This window comes from Ascidia mentula, chromosome 9 (assembly GCF_947561715.1).
Source record: "Ascidia mentula chromosome 9, kaAscMent1.1, whole genome shotgun sequence".
Lineage (NCBI taxonomy): Eukaryota > Metazoa > Chordata > Ascidiacea > Phlebobranchia > Ascidiidae > Ascidia > Ascidia mentula.
In genome coordinates this window covers 4,854,983-4,881,664 of record NC_138574.1, presented here as the reverse complement: position 1 = coordinate 4,881,664, position 26,682 = coordinate 4,854,983, and the positions used below count along the sequence as shown (strand labels likewise).

General features: G+C 39.2%; 3 protein-coding genes across 3 annotated transcripts; all 3 read left to right on the top strand.

Annotated features, from left to right (window-relative positions):
• The first annotated feature begins 1,682 nt into the window (after positions 1-1,682).
• Positions 1,683-25,911, top strand: LOC145913164 (medium-chain acyl-CoA ligase ACSF2, mitochondrial-like). The gene is made up of 15 exons (XM_083000725.1): positions 1,683-1,847; positions 1,965-2,160; positions 2,559-2,687; positions 3,407-3,579; positions 4,024-4,189; positions 4,364-4,459; positions 4,518-4,666; positions 5,137-5,237; positions 5,534-5,607; positions 22,123-22,230; positions 22,552-22,700; positions 23,093-23,234; positions 23,735-23,845; positions 24,546-24,614; positions 25,032-25,911. The coding sequence occupies exons 1-15, from the start codon at positions 1,702-1,704 to the stop codon at positions 25,086-25,088; spliced, it is 1,866 nt and encodes a 621-aa protein (XP_082856851.1). The 5' UTR covers positions 1,683-1,701; the 3' UTR covers positions 25,089-25,911.
• LOC145913710 (uncharacterized) lies at positions 9,265-14,847 on the top strand. Its single transcript, XM_083001456.1, has 11 exons — positions 9,265-9,660; positions 9,726-9,887; positions 10,016-10,178; positions 10,637-10,839; positions 10,989-11,320; positions 12,168-12,340; positions 12,446-12,629; positions 13,147-13,250; positions 13,969-14,192; positions 14,506-14,674; positions 14,741-14,847. Exons 1-11 carry the CDS (start codon positions 9,265-9,267, stop codon positions 14,845-14,847), a joined length of 2,217 nt encoding a protein of 738 aa, XP_082857582.1.
• On the top strand, positions 17,387-20,675 carry LOC145913165 (uncharacterized). Its single transcript, XM_083000726.1, has 2 exons — positions 17,387-17,782; positions 18,489-20,675. Exons 1-2 carry the CDS (start codon positions 17,417-17,419, stop codon positions 19,935-19,937), a joined length of 1,815 nt encoding a protein of 604 aa, XP_082856852.1. The 5' UTR covers positions 17,387-17,416; the 3' UTR covers positions 19,938-20,675.
• Positions 25,912-26,682: the final 771 nt, after the last annotated feature.

The following is a 26,682-nucleotide window of genomic DNA, read 5'->3' as shown; positions in this document are numbered from 1 at the left end:
CCTCAAGACAAAAAACCTTACTAACTTTCACTTGATCAGAGCCAAGTTCCGCATCCTTGTTGAACAGGTTTGACAGCGGGTGTACCCGTGCGGATATCATGGCTACAAATGCAAGCAAAATTATTTTAGCAAATGATAACAAAAAATTGTCACACGGTTTGTATGTACCCGAGACCCTGTTCGACAGAACATCTGCTGGCTTGTTGCCTCCAGTTTGGGAAGTGGCTATTTGCTGCGTAGATGGCATATTTTAAGCCATTTCAAAAATTTTTTTTTAAATTTCTGTTATATACAAAATAACAAAGGTACACCTATCTGCAAATACAAGAAAACTTGTTAATTCCCCCAATAAACTGGACTGTGACGACCCAAACTTGCAAATTATAATTATGTAGTTCAACTTTGGTAAAATAATAAACAATCTTAAAATTCAATTCACTACACACGAAAAGAGTTTTTTTTCCACTTTTGATGCACCGCATCTTCCAAATAAGAAACCTGTGAAGTAAAAACACTGGTACTGCCTATCCACCACCACCGACTGCTTGACTGACAACCACCTACAATCGCTACGATCTACAATTTCCCGCCAAAAGTTAAGCCGAGATTAAAGTTAAGCGGAGTTTCTGCATAGCAATTTTAAGCCGAGCTTAGATAAGCTGCGTTTGAAAGTTAAGCAAGGATTAAATTAAGCGGGGTTTCTGCATACCACCGGTAGGCAACATGTTAAAAGACAACAGTTGGTCATACAAAAGGGTCCAGCAATGTAACTCAAAACTGAAAATAGGTTTTGACCACCAGGCATTATAATGAAATATTAATCTGACGTTCTTCTGCTGATAAAACAACAAATATACAACTGAGAGCTGCAGACAGGGTGTATACACGCACTGTTTCGACCTGTAAGGTCTCATCAGTGCAGCTGTTGATGTGGCACTGTGCTAGCTGGTAGACTAGCAGGCACACAGATTTCCACTTTGTGGTACCTTTCGGTCAATCGTCGATATTTTGGGTACCAAACTAGGTACCCCTGTGCGTGTTTACACCCTGTCTGCAGCTCTCATTGATTATTATGGCTCATTTGCGCATAAAATATACAACTTTTGTTTAAAATAGATTGTATTTTCTGACGTTTCGCGTTGGTATTCGTAGTTAAGGTTAAACACGCAGCATTTAAAACAATAAAATTGCAACAAACCGAAGGCCAAAAGAGTTCATAAAGGTTCATTCGCGTTCAGTGTGACACCAAAACAAAACAACCGGTATAATCATGTTAATTGCCGCTGTTACGCATCACTGATTGCCGCAGGCCTTTCGCTCGTTGCTGTTGGCTCGTGCGTGCGTGGACAGTAGGCTTTCATTTGTCATTACTCGTTGTATACCCCGCATCATTATTTTGAATCATGTGATTGGTAGGAAGGAAATATTGTGTTTAAAGCGGAGTTAAAACTCCCACATCTTGTGGCTTAACCAGGGAAAATCCTTATGTTTGCACAGTGTATTTGCTCTTAACCAAGGACCTGTCACATAACATGAATCAGCATTTCATGGTTTTTATCCTTGCAAATGTTTTAGCTCACAGAGTAAAAGTGTTAAGTTGCAGGTTGCGGTTTATGTTTACTTTTTTTTAGCATGTGACCTTAAAAATATAAGTTTAAACCGTATCTTGTATTGTAGATAGAAGTAAAATATTTCTAGAACATGGATTCCCGTTGTATAAAACTTCACAAACATGCAAGCAAGTTTGCGCGTTTCTACCTAAATTCAATTGTCAGACCATCAGTTAATGCAGCGGCCAAAATTAGACCACCACAAATTCACGGATCTCTCAGCTTTTCTACATCAAGGTAAATAAGAAGTTTCATTTAACGCATGTTATGATGCTAAGTTTGTATTAAAATTAATTTTGTTTAACAATGGTTGTTTACCAAAACCTAGCATTAGTATTGTTTGTTGGTGTTTAGTTTCTATCAAATTGAAAGAAGACCAGAATCCCCGAACTTAAAAGAAAGCTATCACCATGCAACTTCTAACAAAGCACTTTGTGGGTTAACTGTTGGCAACTTACTACAACAAAGTGCTGAAAAGTTTCCTGACCGGGAATTTGTTGTTTTCTGTGAGGGAAACCACAGAAGAACCTTTTCCCAGTTTTTGGAGGAGGTGCAAAAATATAAAAAAGTTTAATTGTTTTTTTTTGGAAAAACTCCATTGATTTGATTTGTAGCTGAGTAAAGCCTTTTTAAATCAATCTGTTAGACAGCTCTTTGAAAGATGTTTTTATTTTTATCAGAAAAATGGCGAAATATATTTTGGCAGGTTGATTTAAAAAGGCTTTACTCAGCTACTATAGATACGGTATCAATCGACAGGCTACCAGGGTGGCTTGGTTCACCGATCCGGTGTTGTTTATTGTTTTTTAGATTTGATTTGATTTGAGACCAAATTAACTTTTTGACAATGTTTTATTTTCCAACAGTTACATTTTTGTAAATTATTTGAAAATTTTCAATAACACATAAGTCATCAGTTGTCTTGAACTACCATTAAAATGTTGTTAGGCGGACAAATTGGCAGCCGGTCTTTTACAACTGGGCATACAGAAGGGAGATCGTGTTGGAATTTGGGGACCTAACACACTGGAATGGGTTCTAACTCAATTTGCAACAGCGAGAATTGGTTCAGTTTTGGTAAATAAAATTGTACAACAAAATATGGTTTAATTTAATAGTCTGCCCTTCTGGCACAATGAAAATGTAACTTTATTGACTGACGTTTCGCCTGTTATCTGACAAGGCTTTCTCAGGGTAATGATACTGGTACAGCACACAACCAACACCAAGAAAACATACCACCACGAAAAACTATAACGCTAACATTGCTTGTGAAATCATGTGATGTTATCAAAAGGGCGGGAAACAACAGTTACAGCAAGTTATTATAAAGCCCTGGGAAATAGATGCACTGTTCCCTATCATTGACGCAGCGATTGTTGTTATGGATATGTAGTGCTTTTAGGAAAAGGCGCTTTGTGTGATCCACCTCCTTTTGCCTTGTCGAAGGCAATTTGATGACCTTTTAAGGCAGTATGCTTGGCCAACGCTATCTTACTTGCGTCTTTTGAAGAGCAGACTATTACAATATGCCTGGCAGCAACAGAAAACATTATATTTGTGAAAATATGGTTTGTGTGGCACTCCATTGATAAAATTTTGCTCGTAATTGTAAATATCAGCCTCAATACTTTTTGGAATTTGCTAATAAGCCTAATTGTATTTCAATGAAGTTTTTTCCTCAAATTTATTGCTGTTTGTTTATGTTCAAGAAGGTTGGTAATGTGTGGTATGATATCAATACTTGCAAAAGTGTTTTAGTGCGATCATACGAAAAAGAAACAATAACATTGCAGGTCAATGTAAATCCTGGTTACCAAGCTCATGAAATGGAACATGCTCTTCACTTGGTTGGGTGTAAAGCCTTGATTGCTTCGGAAACCTATAAGACACAAAACTACTATGAACTTCTTCACAAAGTTGCACCAGACATTGAGAAATGTCAGCCAGGACACCTTAATTCCAAAGCGTGAGTATAACTAAGCATGTTTGATTTTCCACTAAAATGTTATAATAATAGAAAGAAAAGGATAAATCTAATTGGGTTTATGTTGTGTTCAGTTCTCCCAGGTATGACTGGATAACTGTACTTTCTCTAACAAAGCGCAGTATTTTCTGTTTTTGTTTAAGAATCAACACCAACAGTCTGTAATAAAAAATTCAAATATTATAATGTTAAGTTAGTCATTGTGTGTTGTACAGTGGTTCAACGCTAGTGGTTTTACCTAGTTTGGTGTATATGCAATAGATAATGGTGACTGCATAACCACAAACTCAATAAGAGAAAAAAATCTGTGGCTAGTTAGCCGGCAAGACTATCCATAGTCACCAGCTGCACTGATGAGACCTGACAGATTAAAGCAGTGTGCACTGTCTGCAGCTCACTATTTATGCATATTTTATTATTTTAAAGCTTGCCTGACCTGAAGACAGTGATAATGATCAGTGATAAACACCTGCATGGAACATACAAGTTCCATGACGTCATCTCTTCAGGAGGACCACGGGAGGTGGCAAAAGTACATAACATGCAGAAAGACTTTCAGTTTGACGATCCAATCAACATTCAGTTTACATCGGTGGGATGCCAGTGTTTTTTTTTGGTTATCATTAAAAAAGATGCAATTTTTTTTTTTTAACTTTCGTTTGTTTTTGCGTTTACCGCAGATTGTTTTGCATAAATTGCTCACAATTAATTGATAATTTCGGTTTATTTTAATAACGTGGTAGTAATATTCCTTCTGTATTTTCAGGGCACGACAGGCCGCCCCAAGGGGGCGACATTGAGCCATCACAATATTGTCAACAACGCCATACTGATCGGAGACCGTTTGGGTTTCGACGATGCGGTATGAACATAAATGGCAAGTAATAAATCATAATTTCCTAATCAAAATGTGGTTTCAGCCTGATCGAATTTGCTGTCAAGTTCCACTGTATCATTGTTTTGGAATGGTTGGAGGTATGATGTGTGCGCCTACACACGGAGCAACTGTCGTCTTTCCAACATCTGGATACGACCCAGCCGCAACTATTAAATCACTCGTCGAAGAAGAGTAAGTTTTATAAATGACATTATTTGTATGGTCATGTGTCCTTGACATCGAATACTGTTCACTAAAATTCTCAATTACATTCGAGTCTAACAATGACAACAGGTGAAAGGTTTTCATATGGTATTGTAAGTAAGCAAGAACAAACTTACCATCAAAAATTTCGTACTTTTTTTGCAAAAAACTGTTGCCTAGTTTTTTGTTGTTTCATCAAAGAAAAGTTTTGTTATATGACACCCATTGAAAAACTAAGCTCAAGTTAAAGTCAAGTTAAATTTACGCCGGGTCCGCATATTTGTTCATTTTTTTGAAGTAGGTGTGTGACCATAAATCTGTTGGGAACCTTTGGTCTTGTTAATAGAAACCTGCCAGGCCAACATGCTTTGTCACCTTTTCATTGGGGCCGAAGTTGTTTGTTTGACACTGAAAGTATTTATTCTTTAATGTTTCACACATATAATTTTTATTCACAGTTGTACGACTGTTTACGGTACGCCTACGATGTTCATTGACATATCGGCACTTCTGGAAGCTCAAAACGGCAACAAATACACTTTTCCTAGTCTGAACAAAGGTAAGCTTGTAGCACATTACGTATTAAACATATTTGTTGTAAATTAAACGAGGCAACGCGTTCGCGTTTCAATTTGAAAATTAACTGCTTTAAAATAATAAATGTGAAACATTACAGTTGGTGCTTAGCTGTTTGGTGGTATTTGTGCCATCAAGTAAGTTGTTTGTGTTGATAAGTACTTGTTTGTATCTATGTTGCGAATATCATAGATATTACGTATGACGATATAGGTTTGAAAAATACACCTCTTTATGTATACCAGTTACGCCTTGTATGTGATGTATGTCTGATTTTAGGAATAATGGCTGGGTCTACTTGTCCGGCTGAAGTTATAAACAGGGCTGATCAACATCTGGGAACAAAAATACAGGTGAGTCGAATAATCTTCTGTCGGTATGGTTTAGTTAAAGTTGTCGGTGTTCACTTGAAATTCTTTCAACTTTTGTGTTGGTAAACGTACTGCTCCATTTTAAGCAAGGGACAATTTTACTAAAGATACGTTAGTTTGCATTGTGGATACACAGTAGTATGTATATCGACGTTTTTTTAGAAAAAAAGGTCTTAATAGTAGTTTTAAACATCAATATTTTTTTATTGCCGTTCATGCGTTTTCCCCCACTGAACTAACGTTTTCTCTCAAACACAAAATACCGACCTATTGCGACTTTGTGACGTCACAATTACCAATACTATGATGTCATGGGGTTTAAATTGTTTCCTGTTCTCTCTGCGGTTTTGCTTTCCTTTTCGATGGGAACAACTGCACCCTATTGTCAAATATCAAATATATCTGACATTTCATCTTGTCGAATTCCTGTCGTATGACGCAAAGCAACATCCTGAAAAACTTTTTTTAAATTACTCCTGAGAAACCTTGCATTGTTTGCTACTTTAAATTTTCCCCTTTGGTTCAAGTGCTTGCATTTTATGCAATCGATATCATAAAAACGATTGCGTAAAAATGCAAGGCAAATCGATTAGTATAAAAACGTATTGGCAGCGGTCAACCTTTGAATGCTCTACGCACCCAAAAAAACGAATACGCAGGTAGCTGCGACAAAGTAAAAAATGCGCTACTCATGCCGAAGCAGACGTTTTAAACACTACTGTGTTGATCATCAGCACTAGCATTTAATCCATTTCAAACTAGTAAATTCCAAGTTTTTTGGCACCTTTTGTAACTATCTTCTAAATACAATAAAATTCCGCCCGAAAAAATAACATTTTGTAAAATTATATTGCGTGTAGGACACCAATATATTTGTCAAATTTATTAAACTTGCCGTATCAGTCTATATGTGATAAATTCTTTCTCTGATTGGCACTCTTTTGCAAAAGACTGACTTTTGTATTGTAAATGGTACACAAGCTTTCGCGATTTTCCTTCGCTTCGTCAGGTGTAAATAAACACAATGCGATACAAAAAAACAAGCGCAAGGCGGTCGAAGAAAAAAGGCACTGTAAATGATAAGCTGCCGTTAGTTGGCGTCGTCGTGTTGCTGCATCGTTCCTGCGGCATCGTCGTGTTGATAATGGCTCAGGAATCCCCAATCTCTGTTGAGCCCATCTTTGATGGCATTGAAGCGGTTAATGTGGTGTTGCTCGGCCGTCTCCCTTGCTGATCTTGATTTCCCTTTAACTTTTTGCAAGACCATTACCCGCATGTCGTCGACGCTATGCTTAGGCTCGTTGAAGTGTGCCCCCACTGGCTTTTCAGTGTTATTATGTCGGACATCGTTCTTATGGCCATTCATTCTCTTTCGCAGAGTTTGCCCTGTCTGTCCAATGTACAGAGCGCGGGGGCAGCGTGCACATGTTATTGCGTACACCACGTTCGTTGATTTGCAACTGAATGATCCATAAGAACGATGTCCGACATAATAACACTGAAAAGCCAGTGGGGGCACACTTCAACGAGCCTAAGCATAGCGTCGACGACATGCGGGTAATGGTCTTGCAAAAAGTTAAAGGGAAATCAAGATCAGCAAGGGAGACGGCCGAGCAACACCACATTAACCGCTTCAATGCCATCAAAGATGGGCTCAACAGAGATTGGGGATTCCTGAGCCATTATCAACACGACGATGCCGCAGGAACGATGCAGCAACACGACGACGCCAACTAACGGCAGCTTATCATTTACAGTGCCTTTTTTCTTCGACCGCCTTGCGCTTGTTTTTTTGTATCGCATTGTGTTTATTTACACCTGACGAAGCGAAGGAAAATCGCGAAAGCTTGTGTACCATTTACAATACAAAAGTCAGTCTTTTGCAAAAGAGTGCCAATCAGAGAAACAATATATTTGTGAATGTAATATTTTCGTATTGTTACGTGTGTCTCAAGATGTCAAAGCAATAATTGGGACAACACGACGTTGTTGTACTTCAAAACAGCTTTGTAATAACTATAAATAGCGGTTGGAACTTGAAACTATGTCCAATTTGTCATGGAGCATTATTAACATTTACATCACATTGTACCGCACCCTATAGCCTGAAAGAAACACGTAATGTTTAATTATAGGTTTAAACGTAGCTATCTGTCGGCTTTTCAGTAAAGACAAATATATTAAGCTGACCAGCAATTAAGTGCGGCAGACAGGTAGGTGACTACTGTTTCGACATATTAATTCTCATCAGTGCGGCTTGGTGGGATTCTTGTAGTCAATCTTGCTGGCCAGGCAAAGACTTTGTGGTGACTTTATGATCAGTGGCATGGTCGGACAACATACTAGGCGCAGCCACCCGGATAAAACAATTTAGAAACACTATGGCCAAGCAAAAGCTAAACCATAATAATATACAAGTAGTGTGGAGCCAATAATATGAATTCGTCATTGTCTGTACAAACAACACAAAGGTGTTGGTTGTTGCATCAATTTTGCTTGGCCATTTATCATCAGCTCTATCTGAACTGGCGTTGTGAGGTTCTTTGACAAACGTGACAATGTAGCAACTTGCTAGTGCCGGATGCATTAAAAACTTGTATGGATGCCGGTTTGAGGGAGGCGTAAAAGCTTATTTCCATTAATGCGCTACCAGGTGTTGAACTTGGCCCATTTGGCACTGTCCGCCCAACGGGTCTGACCCACATGTTGTTCTTGGCACAAGTTGCAAGCAGCGACATATTTCCCAGAGGGGTTTCATGAAAAATGTTTGCAAATCGTAACTTTGTGCAAAGTGCTTGTAGATGTGTTGAAGGTTTAACCTTGCTGGTTCGGTGTTTTCAATATAGCTTTGGTACCATGGTCAAGTTTGTCTGCTTTTCGCATGACGCAGTGTGTCTTTATTCGGAAACTCTTTGTTCCCTCTGCGACCATGGGATTATGACCCAATAATGCAGGATGGCTTCCTGTTGCGATTACCACGGAGAAACTGTCGATTATTTGAACCTTGCACAAAACTGGTTGTTTTGTCAGACACACTGCAACACTTTCGACGAGACTTTTGCCTTTTACCAATTTCCATATTATCTTTAAGATAGCCTTTAAACAAACGTACTTTTGTAAATGCACATTCATAATGTTGTTTTTGCAATCTTGTCTTTACCACTCACGAGGACGCGCTGGTTCAGGCAACTTTTTAATCTGCGGGATATCTTTCTCAACTAAATGCGTCCCAGAAAAGAAAGAATCCCTGCGTGAAATTGTCACCGCGGAATTGGGTTAGTGGCGTAAATGGCCCGATTGTGGTAATCTTTTTCTCACAAGTTTTCCAGCTGTTTACATTGGTCGTCTCACCATTACTTGCATCGTAATTTACTTGAGGAAACGAAGCGATTTTATTTCTTGATTACTCAAATTGCTGCTGACAAATCAAACCCTCTTTCACTTGTGAGTTAGTTGATGTTTATTTTTTAAGGAAGAGGCACTGTAGAAAGTGCAAGCAAGCCCAAGAGATTTTTTTAATTTGTTGCTGATGAGAGGAAAGAAATTGTTGTCAGTCAGATTAGAACAAACACTGCAAGCTTTATAACTGTACCTTAATGCTTTCAGAATATATTCAGACAGTAAATTCAATACCTTAGAATGAGAGATTTATTTTTTGGGTTGTGTACCTTAGTATTATGGTACACGACATTGGCCGGTTCATGCCCGGCGCAATGCACCTGCAGTAAACCAAAAAAGCATGTTGCGTGTGCGGATAAACTTAGGCACGTACCTGAAGGGCTGCCTGTCTACGCACATGACCTCGTTTTAAAAGGAAATCGCATCCAGTTGCTGCGGGTTGGAGATTTTGCTGGACTTGGAAGTCTAAATAATTTGCTTTTGAACGGCAACGAAATAGTTCGTGTTGAATCTGGAACATTTGGATCTCTTAATCGTGTGAAGTTGGTCAATTTAAGGACCAATAACTTGACCAGATTGGAATCTGGAATGTTTGACGGACTCCCAAAGACGTTAAAAACTCTTTACTTGCACGAGGTAACGTGGCATGCCATATTGTTTCCATTGTGTTATCACGAATTCGCAACTAATATTTTGTGCAGAATCAAATCTCCACAATTGATTCTGGTGTATTTTCTCCACTTTCGAAAGCAACTGTGCAGGTTTTGTCGCTTAAGCTGAACAAACTGACAGTAATTAACAAAGAGGATTTTGTCGGACTTGAAAAGCTCAAAAACCTTATTCTGGACAACAATTTAATACAGGTTTGTATCATTTTTTTTAGTTTTTCCTTCCGGTAATTTATTGAATGCAATTATGTCGTAGTTTCAAGTTAATTTTTATTATGATTTTTAAGCAACCCCAGGGCCTTCCAAAGTGTTTTTTGTTACAGAGCATTGCTGCTGAAGCCTTGAATAGCCTTCACAATATCCGCAGGTTGTCACTAGACAGCAACCGTTTGACAGAATTTCCAAACGGCGTCAACTTGCCTTTGCTATCGACATTGTCGCTGGCTCACAACAGACTAACTTCATTGCACAATGGAGTCTTTTCAGGTAAATATGTACGAGATATGTCAGTGTTCCCAATCTTCATGAACCAGTGACACACTTACCCCTGACAACATGTGATAACGATGCACTTTAATGTTTTTTTTTTACATATATTTGTGGCGTTGACCCTTTTTTTAGAAAAGAATTCGCTTGCCTAAATACAACAATTCGTTTTTATCACTGCAGCAGCTTAATGTTCACGCAGTTTATTATGGAAACAAAATTCGTCCAATACTTCCAATTATTCTTGCGATGCCCCAACAACATTAAGACGACGCACTATTGTGTCGCGAAGCACCATTTAAAAACCTTTAGAAATGTTAGTCTATGTACCACTGTTAGTCACAGACTGCAATTTCACATAAAAACGTCTCGTATCAAAACGCAGTTCATCGGACTGCAAATTATCACACAAGCACTCGAATTAGTTTTTTGTACACAAACATGTGTTGTATTTCCAGGTATGATTCGTCTAACTCACGTAAATATCTCTTCAAACAAAATCAACTTCATTGACGAGGTATTTTTTGATGGTTTAAAAAAGTTAATGACGCTGGATCTGTCCTCGAATCAATTGGTGACGCTGGCAGATCTCGGAAATGGAAAACAGCTAACCAATCTCTATCTTGACCCTAACTTGTGGCATTGCGATTGTAATATACAGGTAAGCACATTTCTATAAGCCGACATTGCAAGTTAAAGCTAATCTGATAGTTTAGTGACAGTCCAGTTATGCCTTTTTGTGTACATTTGCTACTGCAGTTTGTAGTGTACAAAATAGTCCAAACTTTCTTTTTTTTAATATGCCTTTAGAATATGCGACGTTGGATAGAATCAACCGATTATGACGTCACGTGTGCCTCGCCACCTGATCTTGCCGGGCAAACTCTAAAAAGTTTTACAATTGAAGAACTCCGGTGTCAAGCTCCTCACCACAAACCCAAATCAACCGCATCCTCTCCAGTAACAACTGCTTTAGCACCTCTCGCGCAACCGGTCTTGACCGGTTCTAACCAGTTTTTCTGCCCGCCAAAATGCGTGTGTGCGATGGACATTCGCCACATTAACTGCAATAGAAGGGGGTACGCCGCTGTTCCCAGTAAGCTGCCGAGTACCACTGCATTGCTGGACTTGCGTGACAACAAGTAGGTTTATCCCAAGCAATTTAAACCCTGTTATGTAGCAAAATTGTCGGTGGTGCAAAAAAAGTTAAAAAGTGTTTTTGAGTGAAAAACATAATTATTTTGTTCTGGGTTTTTTTTTGTGTCATTTGTCGGTCATTGACACAATTTTTTTATAAATGACACAAAAAACAAAAGCCGTTTCGGACACAATGTCCGAAAGGAAATTGATTGGTACATTATTCGAGCGTCTCATCGGTAGGCAATAATAGCATCAGAGCTTTGGCGGCATTTTATAAATTAGAACCAAATGATATCGAATCAGAATGGTCAAACTTGAAATTTGAAGTAATGCGCAATTGCCAAACAGAAGATGACTGGCGCAAAGTGCTTATGTGTTACTTGTTTTTAATGCGGAAAACGCAACTGTTGAAAGGGGGTTTAGCCTATTAACACGCTTAAAAACCCCAATAAGAAACCGTTTGCAGTGTTGCACCTCCGACACACTTTTTAAAGAATTTAACTACGACAGTGCATATGCGCAATGGTCAAGTAGCGCGAAACGATTGCGCTATAAATCTGATGCGTAATATTGTGTCTTTGCTGTGTTGCGCTTGTTTATGTTGCAAAGTTGTTGTTAATAAACAATGCGTTTCCTTATTTCTTTTTGTTATATCCACAAATTAAAAATATTATATCGTAAATGACCAAAATAAATTGAAAATGTCCTAAATTTTTGCTGGCATTTTGGTCATTTGACATAAATTTGTTGGTGAAAAAAAAAACTCAGATTTTGTTAATGTGGTATTCCCCGCACTTGAAACAAGCGGTTGGTGTTTTGTATGTTAAAATGTTTCCTTTTTTCAATCAGAATCCGGGCGTTGGAATTAAATTCATTCGTCTGTCCCCACGTCATATCAATTCATCTTCAACGCAACGGGCTTCAACGAATTAAGGCCCAAGCATTTCGTCATCTCTCCAAGCTTGTTTACCTTTACCTCAATCGGAATCAAATCAGTGACATAGAGGCTGGCGCTTTCGAAGGTTCGTTACATTGATGTGGCTTTAATTTTTGAATGCATAGCAATCACAATTTATTTTAATAGAAATTACACATTGCGAAACTGAATTTACTAATTTTTTGTTTAGGGCTGGAAAATTTGTCGTACCTATTTCTTGATCACAATCGAATTGCGTCTATTCCGAGTGGCCTCTTCCGCCCTCTAGCGTCGATCTACGCAATTTACATGCGCCGCAATTATGTGGCGGCACTGAGTAGCGACTCACTGCAGGGTTTAGAACACCTCCGCTGGTTTTACCTATCTGGGAACAGGTAAACTAAACCACTATCTTAAGTTCTTAAAATAATCATTGTATCAGCCATAATACTTACTAAGCTGGAGACAGTAGTGCACACTATTGCGACCTATGCGGTCTTGTTAATGCAGCTTGTGACTCTTGCACTGAAATATCTGGTAAACTAGCCAGGAACAAATTATTCCACTTTGTGGTGGTACGATCCGTTGAGTGCACATAACTAGGCCGAACAATGGAGACGAGCCAACGGTACCTTACCAACTACTCCAGTGTTACAGTGACGAGATGCACTGACGAAAACTTATGGGTCGAAACAGTCTGTGCATTACCTCTTTCAGCTTAAATATTTTTCTAATTGTGCATCAAATAACATACATTTTTTTCAAAAACAATTTCTAATTAAACCATTTTTGAAGTTCAACATATTTTCTGCCTACGTTTATGTCTGTTGGTTATTTCTGCTGGGTAATTCTGTGACACCAGCAAAATACATGTTGAACTCTAGTGTTGAAATTTGTGTGTATTTCTTTCAGATTAGCACATATTGATGACGATGCTTTTAAATTTTCCCCTTCGCTTCAACGTCTTGACCTCGGGAGCAATGAGATATCAACTTTTCCAGCCAAAGCTTTAACAGGTATAAAATAAAATGCACTCTTTACAATAGAGCAGTGGGTATGCTTGTAGCAGTTCCCAAGCTTTTCGCGTAGGACGTCCTTGGTTAGATTCACGGCACTTCCGAGTTATAAATCATACAGATTTGTTCGTACGTTTACAATTTTCATTCGCGGAAGGCTGGCATTGCATAACTTGTTATTTGCGTTGCACCACCCCGCCCTCCCCCCAAAAAATAAAAAGTCAAATTTTCCTTGTTTTGTTTTCTTTATTTAAATTGTTACGCGGCGACCCTTGGAAACTCAAAACGATGCACCAGGGAGTCGCGGCGCACAGTTTATGGACTGAACTACTGGCCTATAGGATTGTGAGTTCAAACCTTTCCAGGAGCCTAATTTATCCCTTCGCCAAGCAAAAGTGACATAGTGTATAAGCTGCAGACAGATGGCCACTGTTTCGACCTAAAAGGTCTCATCAGTGCAGCTGGTGTGACTATAAGACGACTTTGCTGGCCAAACGGCCAAGCAAAGACTTCCACACATAGGTCTAGCGTTGTATAATATTGGGCAAAGAACTGCAAATCAGCTGCTGTAAGATGTCGCAAAAGTGAATGTCTGCTGCTGTATATTTATGGAAAAAATTTTGAATTATTTTCTCATTTAACTGCGAATAAATGAAGGTTTATTTTTGACCATTTTTTTTCTTTGCGTAAAAATCAACGCCCTTCCATTTTCCTATAGATCTTACTGTGCTGAATCATCTTGATTTGAGCGGGAATTTCATCGACGTCATTCCTGCGTCACTTTACAAATGGTTGACACAAATTCAATGGCTTGATCTGTCCTCCAATCAAATTCACGCAATCGAGGGTGGATTTCTTGACAAACTCCTCGACCTGAAATCCCTCAATATTTCCGACAATCTCTTGCGCCACCTACCGGAGCTGCCTCCAATTGCTACAGAGGTACACATACATTGATTTTTTTACGATTTATAAAAACACGTGAAATGGGTTGCGAAGATAATGTAGATTGTTTGTGTCGAAATGTGCCGGAAGGCTTCGAAAAAATACCACATGAAGATACTGATTACATCTTGAAAGGGGTGTATTTGTTTTGTGGGCTGTCATTGTGACATTGCAAACACTTGCTGTAGCTGTAGCTTTCCTTTTAACTGAAGGATTCAAAAAAGTATACTTTTAAACCCTATGCTAGTCATTGAGCGTCAAGTGCATTGTGCACACCTAAATCTTTTAACATATTTGTTTTCCTTCGCAGGTAAAACTTTCCAATAACACATGGTCTTGTGATTGCAAATTGATTGGTTTGTACAAATGGGTTAAATCCCACCAATCGCAAGCGGTCACGTGCTCTGCTCCAACCAATCGTGTTGGTCAAAATTTGGCGTCTTTCCAGCTGTCGGATTTTGAATGCAGTTCTCCCAGAAGTATGACTTTCTTGTGTAATTATCCACGAAGTATATTCGTTATTAACAACTTATTTATGATTACAGCCACTAAACATACTGCGCCACTAACAAAACCCACTGTAAGGCGAAGGAAGAAGCCTGGTCGCGTCAAACCGAAGAAAAACAAAAAAGGAAAGGCTGGGTCAGGCTAAAAGGATATCCTTAATATAATGTCGTCCGTTTTCAATTTTGTCAACTTGTCTTGAACATGTAGCGTTAACTGTGATACTTATGCAGTAAATTGAATTCGTTTTTGTATTATCGATGTGACGATATTCTGGAAATAAAGTACACTGTCCTAATGAAAAGGTTGGTGGTTTGAATAAAATGGCAGATTGTGTTTTTGTTCAAACTCAACTGTTTACCACGAATAATATTTGTGTTTGCCACTTGTGACAGATCCACTGCCTGTCACATGTTTTTCCACACACCATCTCGTGTACCTTCTGAATAACCGACAAAAAACACAGCAAACCCATGAACAACCGAATATAGTCGTAGGATGGTTATCCACTATCGACCCTTCCCGAACCCCAATTCCGGACTCCCACGGGTCTGTCGCTGTACTCCTTGTACCTGCCACGCAAACAAATCAATCAGACGATATGTTTGCGTGATATCGGACGGGCAAGCGCCTCTAGTTTCCCCGTGGGAATGCATCGACTGACCTTGGTGAAAATTACTGGCAGGACGCCCTGACAGTGATGTCGCGTCGCCGTGTGTCACCAAATTAGGGCCACGGCGATTGTGGTCCTGCGCCTGTGATTCGGCCTGATGAAGGCGACGCGTGTGGTGTGTGTTCAGTTGTTTATAGTATTAGACCCTAAGTGTCTTAGGTTGAAGGTTGAAAAGTGATGTTTTTTTGGTTTATTTCTTTACGAGGTTGAAGCTTACTGAACAGAAACTGTATACAAGTGTGTTGTGGCGTATTAGCATTAGGGAGTATGGCCGCTAAACTGATTTGAACTTTTCAAACATAATGATTCAGTTGTTGTTCTTGGTAGTTGTTGGGAGGAGTATTTTCTACTGAGATTTACAAAGACAAATACTTCGTTGTGTTGTATTTAGCACAGGAAGTGGAGTTAAGAAGTAAATTATTTCAGGTGTTCATTTCTTTGTCAATATGAGTTGTTAATCTCCTATTTTTGTTAGTCCTACACACGAGTTATGTTTTGCGTTTTTTTTTCCTATTTATTCATATAAATTCTTTCCGTGTATACAGGCTTTGTTGTGGTTTATATGTAAACAGGTCGGAAACTGTTGTATTATTATCGTATTCCCCTTGCAATTGTCCTTGGCCGCTTTCTTGGACGGAAAACCTCGATTCTTGTTGACAGAAACGCATCGTACGTTTGGCGCAGTCGAAGGCCACAGACTGCTCAGTGCTCCCCCAGAAACAATCTCGTATTTAACGAATATCAATCACTGCTGCCCGCACACTGCGCCTAATTTGACCCGAGTTGGACGTCGTGCGGGCCACGCTGGCGTCCTGGCGGGGAGATAGTGGGCCCATAAGAGCTCGGAGCGTTCAGTCGCGGCCACATTGGAATCAAGGTGCGGAAGTGGTCCGTGCTGATCGCTTCCTAGTGAACAAACTTTCCCAGAAAATAGGCAGAGTAGTAAAAAAGGCCTTGGCGCTGTAAGTACCAGCAAATATTTTCTGTTAAATGTAGGTTGCTGTGCATGTGGTCGAATGTGGCAAGTTGAGGCTTAACAATTGGGCTGTTCAAAAGTTAGCGTCAATCGTTTTCCCTACATTTTTAAAGGCTGTATCAGCATTGGAAATGATTTATTTAAGCTGTAAGAAAGTTAAAGTGCTTTAGAGGAAAATTGGCAATTGATTATCGACTTTTTGATGGGCGTTTGTCGTGCGGCTAGTGTGCTGTTACTTGTTGACTGCTTTCCATCACCAGTAATGTAACCAAGTTTGGTCCACTTCCGAGTGTATGTGACAAATCTTAAAGTTGATGATCATCACTTAAAAGCAACAGACAGCTGATGTGTTACGCTGGGGTTTGTTGCATACCTTATTTAGCTTTAACAGTCAAATGCCCGCTTTTATCTATTGCATCGAAAATAATTCTCCACTCCTGCTGCATCGCTGAGCTATAAAGTAAATCTTATTGGTCAGTCAGCGTGCTGGTTAATGGCCTTTCCGTGTTTATATTCATGTCAGACAGTCCACGTTTGATGTCGAGGTCTTAGCATAACGCTTGGCTGTAAAATCTGACTTGGGCATCTCCCAGTGGAGTTCGTCAAGGTGCATGTTGTGCTGGTAGTTTATGCTATCAATGTTTCAAATAAGCTAACTGGAAGATTGTCAAATATTGGTTGTTGGTATTGAACTTAATGCAAACACAAAAATGAGGCGAAATTTTGTAAACGTTGGTTTATGTATTTCTGTGTATGGTTCAAGCAGCGATTATATCAGACAGCTAGGTAGGAGTTGATTTCGTGTTTAAAACCTCATGTATGTGTGGCGAGATGCGTGTTTCTTAAAGATATCATCGCTGTCTGAACAATTTAAAGATGTTGCGCGATCGAAAGCCTGCCAGAGTACCTCAGTTTAATTGGATCCAGTTTTGTTTTATACTATGCATTTACTACATCTTGGTCTATCTATACCAATAGTTTGTTTAGGCGTTTTGCAGATAAAACGATAACGCATGTTTTCTGTGTGGTGCAGTGAAAACGTACAGGCGCGGACGAAATAGGTTAGAAATGTTTGTTTCGTCGCTCGCTGTGCTGCTATGCCTTCTCTGTGTATCCGAATCCTTTGACTATCCAAGTTATCTGGATCCGGATTATTCAGCCCCCAGTTGCACCTCTTGCACGAACGATGCATGGAACCGGGACCTATCGCTCATCCACCCGAAAGCGCCGTGTCAAGTAGATTGCATCGATCTCGAAGAAATTGATGATTCGGTTCCAGTCGATGCCCACGTGCTTATTATTCGCTCTGGCTATTTCAAGAGCTTGACCTACAAGGATATGAAAAATTTCACCAAGCTTGTGCAGTTGCAAATAGAGTACAGCGACCTGCAGAGGATCGAAGTTGGGACGTTTCGTGCGCAGACCCAACTTGAGGTATGTGTTCCAAATTTTAATGTTCGTTCGTGCAGTTTTTTTGTTAATGGAAGTATTTGCTTCCGTCGAAATTTAATACCGTTGTCCCAGTTTGCTAAATCGTGGGTTGTAATTCCTGAGATGCAGCCATCAATCGTTTATCTTAACGTGCCTTAAATTATTGCGCGTTGGCGTGCGACATCTGTCGAAATTCGGACATGTTTTGTCATCGTTAGGTTCACCCCAAGGGAGTCCCGAATCGTTACTTACGCTACATTAAAAGCACTGGGAATTATGTTTTTCACCAACTTTACGAATGATTACTTATTGTTAATCGCGATTTTCGGTTGTTTTTGAACAAACTGAAAGGATAGACACCGAAGATTTATCTGTAACTGGGTTTAACCGTAGTGCATATTACGTTATAGCTCGATATATTTTTGGATAATTGATTCCAGTATTTCAGAGCTTTATTTCAATTAAACTGTTTTTTCTGGCACAATTAAACGGATACTTTTATTCACTGAAGTTTCACCCACTGTTCAACTGGGCTTCATCAAGGTCATGTTGCAACACATAAACATGTATCAATAAACGTAAAATACCAGTTTCTGATGCCATTGGCCGTATAAAAGTCTACATTTATTTCTGCCAGTAGAACAGATTAATTAAGATACAATATGCTTGACATCAACAGCAACACAATATTTCCACTTTAATTTTTCAGACGCTCAGTATTGAAGGCAACAACGTAAGCTCAATTGAAGCTGGTACGTTTGAAGGCCTCAGTCAACTTACACACCTCAGACTTCACAACGAAAGAATCAAAAACATAACTTCAGGCAGTTTTAAAGGATTGGGAAAGCTTACAGACCTCGTTATTAGCATTACCGACCTTCAAAGGCTCGTGGATGACGTTTTCGCGGACGCAGAAGCCCTGCAAACCATTGATCTAAGCGACAACAAAATATCAAAAATTTCTCCGAACGCCTTTCGTAATTTGCTGGCGCTGGAGACTTTAAGTCTCCAACACAACTACATAACCAGAATACCTACAATTCAATTGAACATTTTGCCGCGACTGGCGACCTTGAACCTCGGCGGGAATCCGATTACCCAGATACAGCGTTCTTCTCTCAAAGGCATGAGGTCCCTTAGTAATCTCAACCTCTCCCAGTGCGAAATAACGACGGTGGCGAAACGATCTTTTAACAACAAAAAACTTCACAGCCTCGACCTCAGCAACAACTTACTTCACAAACTTCCAAATCTCGGTCGAATGCAGCGACTCCAAACTCTAAAATTAGATGGAAATAACTGGACATGTGATTGTAATGTGTTGCCGATGGGAAAATGGCTTCGTCGTAGCGGCTTCGGAAATAAGACGGTAGTATGTAAGTTACCAGACCCCCTTAAAGGGAAAAACATGCTACAGTTGTCTGCCGACGTCCTTTGTTCACTCGAAACACCGCTACCGATTCCACCGACGCCCTTTGGCACTGACACCCCTCCGACCGAACCCACGTCTGTTGATTTCGTCACAGAAACGGTTGTTACGTCTTCGGCGGCTGCGGACAGTACAACAAATAGAGAAATTTCTGATGAAGTGATGACGCAATCTGGGGAATACCCGTTTACTGAGGCTGTGAAAGTTGACGACTCGACCGAAAAGTCAGTTTTCACGATACCTTTGCAAAATTTTCGCCCTATGGACAACACAGACGGAAACTACGTGGAAAACAACAGAACCAGGTCTTCTCGCGTTCCTCCAGTGTCACACAAAATCGATACCCCTGTAATCGTCGCTATTATCGTTACAATGGCTTTTGGTGTCGGCGCTATAGTTGCAATGATATCGTGGCGCATCGCGTCCCATTGTCAACGGCGAAGACGTCACGACTTTCAGCGTGGCGTGGAAATAGCTCTATCTGGCGACGTGTCTCATTCTAACGACAAACCGCGTCGCCAAGTGGTGAGGAACGGCAAAAGGAAACGGTCAACCGCTGTGACAGGCGAGAACGGCACAACTGTTGTGATCGATGAAGCGAAACCAACTAAAGACAATGACGTAAATGGCAACGGTCACGTGACTATGATCGACCACTGCGACCCACAGGGTGATTTGTCCAATGGTCGTCCGGCTCCACAATCGAACGGCCACACACCGAAGCTATAGATTAGCACTTGCAGTGAACGCAGGAACCCGTTTTGCTTCAAGGTTGCGTTTCAAAATGACAGAAACTTGAAAAATCCACTGTTTGTTAATTTCCTACATTGGAAGTTTCGTTTCAAGCGAAAATCACGCGGTTTTGATGGAGAGATCAGACTGGTTTCCATCTGTGATGGTCGTGCTTTGTTCATTGTCTGTATAAAATACCTAATTTGGCTTTGAACTGCCTTCATTGCCATTTTGTTCGTGTGCTGCATGCCACTTGAACGAGTTAAAGTTGGCAGTTTCCATACCAGTTCAAATCTTCTTGTTAAACTTTTAAGACATCAGGGTAAAATGTTTTTATCAAGTTGCCAAATATGGTTAAAACTAGACCCTTGGAGATTTGTTGCATTATTCAAAATACAAAGCAATGCTTTATCAAATTTCTTGTGTGATCATCTGCATCATTTGTGTCCGGTTATTCGATTTCTTCATCAGCTCTTAATGACCTGCATCAAAAGTAGATGCAGACAAAAGACGATTTTCTCGTCAAACAAATGCATCAGTATGTAATACGATGTCCTCGCGAAATCATTTTTTCTTTTCTTTGTTTTTTGTCGTTGGTGTTTTAATGACAACGCTGTATGTCCTTTTACTTTTGTATCGAATCTGTCAGAATAAGAGTTATCGCGCGTTCTCCTCTCCTTTTTGTTACTTTTTCTGCCGTGCAATCGTGTTTTTTTCTTTTCTTTTGTCGCAAATAAACTTTAAAAAAATCCCCGTGTGTGTAAAAGTGTGTGTTTCCAGCTGTGTAACTTCCTTCCATCACAGGATGGGAGAGATCTTGTTTCAAAAATTTTCGTTCATTTTTTCCAATCTGGATCCTTGTGTAAGTTGATAGCACAAAATCTCAGCCGCCGCCACCAATGTAGCAAAAATAAGCCAGTCTGGCTGGCGCCCTGAGGTCCCTATTTCTCTGTGTCAGTTGGCAATACCTTGTTAATTGCTTCCGCTTTTAAAAAAGCCTTTAAGCCCTTTGAGGCTCCTGGCGTGTTAAATCGGTGTGATACTTCGTGAAACTTGATCTCCATACCCTGTTTGCTTGTTATGTAGCGATTTTCGGGAGTTTTTACCTGACAGGGAATTTTCCAATCTATTTCAGAAGACATGACTGTTTTGCATGGCACGGCCGTACTGCACCTTCCGCGGAGACGTGTGGTATAGATAATATAAATTTCTTTCAGAGGACTTGTATCTTTGTAAAGGAATATGTTTTAAAAAAGGTTGTGTTTGTAACGACAATTAAACGTCCTGTATAAAATTGCGGCAAAAATCGCCTGGTCCATTTATTTAGGGAATCGAAAGCTTCTTGATATCAAGGCCAGTACAATACATAACACAACTCATTTTCCTTGTAATACGAACATGTATTTAAACATGTTTGGAATCATATGTTGTCGAACGTTCAATCCAAAATGTTCTATCGCTTCCGTGTATGTGTGGTCGAGTTGTCTGGCCCGGAAACTTTTAGTTGCCATTGGCTCGCAGCTGGCCAATCACAGTCCAGAACCATGGCAGTGATTTTGCTGTGCTTTGTAGCAGTCAGTCGTTGGTACAAGCACGTTGGTCCTGGGGTGACCTTTTGCTTGGTTTCGTGCCACTGACTAAAGGTCACACTGTTCTAAAATCAGGTCGTGGATTCTTGCTGGGTCGTTTGTGAATCATCGTTGGAAACTGTCTCGTTTTGTGTCGTGAAATTTGTGTATTTGTACGAATTGTAACCACCAGTATTCGTTATCGTTGGTGTTTCTCAACCTGTTTTGTTAAACAACGAAATTTAACACCTCAAGTTTATTAGATGTGGCATAAAACAAAACAAAAAAATTGAAGAGTTGCAACTAACTACAAAACTTAAAGCGAAGTTACACAAAGCAATTTAAATTTAAAATTCTGCGTTTGATTAGAAATTATCTGTTGTCAACCACTCTTTGTGAGTTATTTTGGATACCTGACACAACAGTACCTGACAAGACAAGACAGATCCGTCAGTACCACCTAGCAAACAAGCTGATTCTAGTTGTCTAAATGACGCTTTTCTCGTGGTCTTACCCTGTGCATAATTTTTATAAGAAAACGTTTCTATTTACCGATAAACACGATTGTCAAACTCATTTTCCTCACAAATACATCAACCTCCTTTTTTGCCCAGATTGCCTACGGTTCAACGGAGTTGAGTCCAGTCGTAAATCTGGCATTCCGGGATGACCCTCCTGAAAAACGGCTGACTACAGTTGGCCGCACCTTACCACATACTGAGGTATTTGTGGTTGGTAAAATGTTACACCGGCCTAGCTTCTAAGTCGGTATCCAGCTAAACCAATATATATTTACGCAGTGTGGATTAGATAGTTTAGATATCTGTAAATGATCGATTTAACAGGCAGTGAATTGGATCTAATTTGCACCAGTTTATATGCTTTCACGGCAAAACAACTGTACGATTGTTCGTTTTAAATGTATATCGCCAATTTCGTTTTGAACTATCAACAATTTTGTGCCGAAAAACATGCCGTGGATATCATAAACTCCACTGGTCCTTTAGTTCCTGGCCATTTTTTAAGATAATATATTGGTGCAGAATAAGGTGGTTGATTCGGACGGAAAGGTGGTTCCAGTCAACGAACCAGGTGAGATAATGTCACGTGGTTATTGCGTCATGCTGAAGTATTGGGGAAATGAGGCGCAAACCAACTCAGCTATTGACGAAAGTGGATGGTACAAAACTGGGTATGTAGGTTATCGTTTGGCCATAATTGAATTTGTGATTGAAAAATAAGATAAAACCAATGTTCACACGTTGGAACAATGTTGTAAATACCCACTAGTAATTTTCATGGGCCAGTTTTAGGTAACTGTGTTTATTGTGTTGCATACTATTTGAGTCACTAGAAATGGCTATCAATATTTGTTTCGGGCAAGATTGTCTACAATAGTGGCCTTGTCTGCAGCTCACTTAATCTTTGTCTTTTCCAATCACCTATTTCTTCAATTAGAATCACACTCACCCTTTTTGGAACATATAAAGTAATTTTTGCTTGGTTAAGTATATGGCAATGGAGAAACCATTTATATTGCGTTTATCATAGATCACATACCTCTATCCTTAACTTTATCCTCAGAGATATTGGCCAAATGGATGAGGACGGATACATGAAGGTGATCGGGAGGATCAAGGACGTGATCATCAGAGGAGGAGAAAATATTTATCCAACAGAGGTGGAAGATTTCATCCACACTCACCCAAAAGTTGACGACGTGCAGGTAACAGAAGTTCACCTGTCATGAGAAGTTGATTTAAGTTTCTAATCTAGGATAATTGTTTCTAATACAGCGAGTTTGGTATCGTTTGTTGAAACTCTGTAAAACTGCTGCGCAAAAAAAAGGAAAACGAGTGCTCAAACGTCTCAGAGCTTATCGTGCACTTGTGTTAGATCTGACTTTGGATTTTGTCCTTTAAAAAACCTTTAAATTTCTTTGTTTGGTGTGGAGCACTGAGTTGCTTTTTAAATGCAATTATTAGGTTTACAGACTTCGCAGTCCAGGCATTGCAGCCTAGCTGGATCAGGCACTTTTTCTGCATGAAACATTACTGCGTTTTAAAATGCTAATTACACACCCGTGGTTTTCATCGTGTAGGGTATAAAATGGTCCTTGCGCTTGTGTTGTTATTATATCCAATTGAACTGTATTTACTGGAACTGGAACTGGAAGACGCATCACGTTGTGCAAACCTACTTCCATTGACCTTTGCTTGTGTGCAGGTGATCGGTCTTCCCGACAAACGACTGGGCGAAGAAGTTGGTGCTTGGATCAAACTCAAACAGGGCGAACACGCAACAGAACAGGAAATCAAGGATTTCTGCAAAGGAAACGTGAGTATTTGTAGCGTCTTGTTGGGCTGCAGATAAAGAATTTGCCATTCCGCTTTAGGATTGTGCTGAGAGGCAGCTGTTTCGATGATCGTTGGCATCATGTTTATTAGCCGCTTGACATTACATTTATATCTTTTTAGCCGCGTACACCCCCTTTACTATGTTTCTAGTCGCTTGGTTGTTGTTTTTTTATTTGTACTGCCAACTTCATGCATTGATATAATGTTTTTGTTGCTGCCAGGCATATTGTAACTTAATAATCTGTTCTTCTGGTATATATAAAAACGTAACTTTGAGACTTAAAAACGTCTCATTACCCTGAGGAAGCCTTGTTGAATAACAGACGAAACGTCGGTGAATAAAGTTACGTTTTTATATATGCCAGAAGAACAGATTATTAAGTTAATGCATTGAGGTGTGAATAAAACGATTGTGATAATTTGTCAGAGTAACTGATGAATTTATGACAAATTTACAAAATTAAAAATAATTTGGAACACTTTCTTGACCACTGCGTCAAGTCTATCAAGATATTGCTTTACACACAACTTTGTACAGAAAACTAGAACTAGATTTAACAAGATGATCTGCATGCTTGAAAAACTTATGATAATTGGTTTAAGAAAGCTGAAACAAAAGGCCGTTACTGGTTTAGTGACTTTACTGATTTTTAAATAAACTTAAAACTTCGTTTGTCCAGGTGGCTCATTTCAAGATTCCAAAATACATCAAATTTGTTGAGGAATATCCGATCACAGTAACTCGAAAGGTAAGCTAGCGCCACCATGCGGTTAAGCCTTAAGGTCATTTTACTAAATCATTGAACATAAAAAACTGGAGAATTTTTTTGTTGAACCGAAAGTCATGTTTAGCTTTGTGGACAGCATATACATGTTCATGTAAAATACCAACCCCCTAATCATTCGATTAATCTTACTAAACATTGTGATGTCGGATACTCATTCGGAAGTTCGTGTTACCTCCTTTTCGCGCACGAGCTGTCGCAAACATTTATGTTTGCTTAAATTTAGCAATCACTTATATTCTGGGTTACCATGAGCCTGGATCCTAAAATAGTAAAGCTGCTTTTCGTGGCTACCCTGCTTATATTGGTTCTTATATTTTTCTAAAGGAATCCTTTAAAATTGTCAAATGCCACCACTGGATATAAATGCTTGTTGTTTAGGTGCAAAAGTTTGTCATGCGTGAAGAATATTCCAAAGAGTTGGGACTGGAGATATGAGCGTACAACATTCCGCCTAACTCTTCAATCTCAGAACTTAATCCTTAACATGTGCAGTATTTCAACATTCCTGTGTGGTACCAACATTGTCGAACAATTCTTCATATTTTTTAAAGAGTTATGCAAAGTCATGTAACGACCACTGACCATGTCTTATGCAGTTAAACGTATTTTGCTTGTGACGTATTTTGGCTTGTTTGCGGTCTCTTATCAATGCGCATAAATTTACATCCTTTTTAAATGTAGGACTATAATATTTAATTTTTTTGTGTCACACTTTGCAGGTTTAGGCATTTGCGCTTAAATGTTAGTATTGCAGGATAGAAAAACGAGTTACTTTAATTAGTATTACTGTAAATATTACGTTTACGTTGAATCAGATTTGTGTTTTAATTGGTAAATTACTCCGTATCATATATTGCGTTGTTTGTAAAATGGATCTTTCATAAACTACTGGTGGCAAAATGTGAACCGGTAACTCTGAAAATCGACGAAGTATTCTACAGGTTTTTTGTATTTAGATAAGACCCCGCGTAGTAATCATTATTTTGGTGGTGCAGTGTTTTCTCAATCCGTTTTTAATTCATATGTTTTTTTTTAAATAATGGTAGCTTATTAATTCTTACTCAACTTTTGTTGTGATTGTAAGAATATGCAAATAAAATTACCAAATAAATTTCTAATTGTTATGGAATCGGTTCGTCATCTACCCATTCATCCATTTCGCTAATGAAATTTATTTTCAGTTTTGTTGCCTTTCCTCTGTGCATTTTAGCCCATTTTCCCCGTACTGAAAATCGCATAATACGAAATACGGAGAGAATCAGTGGAACAATATGAAAGTGTGTATTGCAAAAATTTCAACTTGGGTTCGCGAGAATCGACTTTAGTTTCTTCATAATCTTTTAATGTCGGCATTGAAGGAAAAAAAAGTTGGAAAAAGGTTAAGAAAACCTTTAATGTATTTAGAGGAAAAACTCCGTATAACAAAAAATAATTAATTTTTTTTAACATCGCATCGTAATAAAAACTCACTTACCGTTTTTGCCAAAAAAATAATGATTTTGTTCAACAACTAATAAACTAAGCTGCTCTTTTTTTTGCTGTAAAGTTGTTTGTTTATCCGACAATAGTTATTATCAGCTTGATCGAGTGTTGCACGATATATCTGAGCATAGCGCGGCGTCGAAATTCAAACGAAAGAAAAAGGGAAAGTCGCGCGTCTTGAAAATCGATTGATCGCTGCCCGAATGGGGACAGACACATCCCAGATGTGTTGCTCAATCGGGCAGGAGTTAAATGTGTATTTCTCATTGAGATAGAGGATATCAGTTGAAGAAACATTTTTCGACTGTTTTTTTAGCTTTGTTTAGAAAAAATATTGGCAGTTTGCTCGTGTTCTTGCGATGCAGTTTTGTTGTGTTGTTAGATAGAGCAGTCTGCCTGCGGCACGACAAAATGTATACGGTATTAATGCCATTGAGCTGTTTAGAATGTTAGTTTAATTCGTTTTACAACAAAATGTTAAATATACCAAGTTAACCTTTTTTTCTCGATTTTCCCCAGTTACAGTGTACAAATTTCAAAGGTTATT

What these genes read in the sequence shown, in the direction of transcription:
- LOC145913164 (XM_083000725.1), top strand. Translation starts at nt 1,702, where the DNA reads ATGGATTCCCGTTGTATAAAACTTCACAAACATGCAAGCAAGTTTGCG. An exon ending in TTTCCCAGTTTTTGGAGGAG is followed by an intron (nt 2,161 to 2,558) that starts GTGCAAAAATAT and finishes AAATGTTGTTAG; the next exon opens with GCGGACAAATTGGCAGCCGG. An exon ending in TCAACATTCAGTTTACATCG is followed by an intron (nt 4,190 to 4,363) that starts GTGGGATGCCAG and finishes CTGTATTTTCAG; the next exon opens with GGCACGACAGGCCGCCCCAA.
- LOC145913710 (XM_083001456.1), top strand. Translation starts at nt 9,265, where the DNA reads ATGAGAGATTTATTTTTTGGGTTGTGTACCTTAGTATTATGGTACACG. An exon ending in TGGACAACAATTTAATACAG is followed by an intron (nt 9,888 to 10,015) that starts GTTTGTATCATT and finishes TTTTTGTTACAG; the next exon opens with AGCATTGCTGCTGAAGCCTT. An exon ending in ATTGCGATTGTAATATACAG is followed by an intron (nt 10,840 to 10,988) that starts GTAAGCACATTT and finishes ATATGCCTTTAG; the next exon opens with AATATGCGACGTTGGATAGA.
- LOC145913165 (XM_083000726.1), top strand. Translation starts at nt 17,417, where the DNA reads ATGTTTGTTTCGTCGCTCGCTGTGCTGCTATGCCTTCTCTGTGTATCC. An exon ending in GTGCGCAGACCCAACTTGAG is followed by an intron (nt 17,783 to 18,488) that starts GTATGTGTTCCA and finishes TTAATTTTTCAG; the next exon opens with ACGCTCAGTATTGAAGGCAA.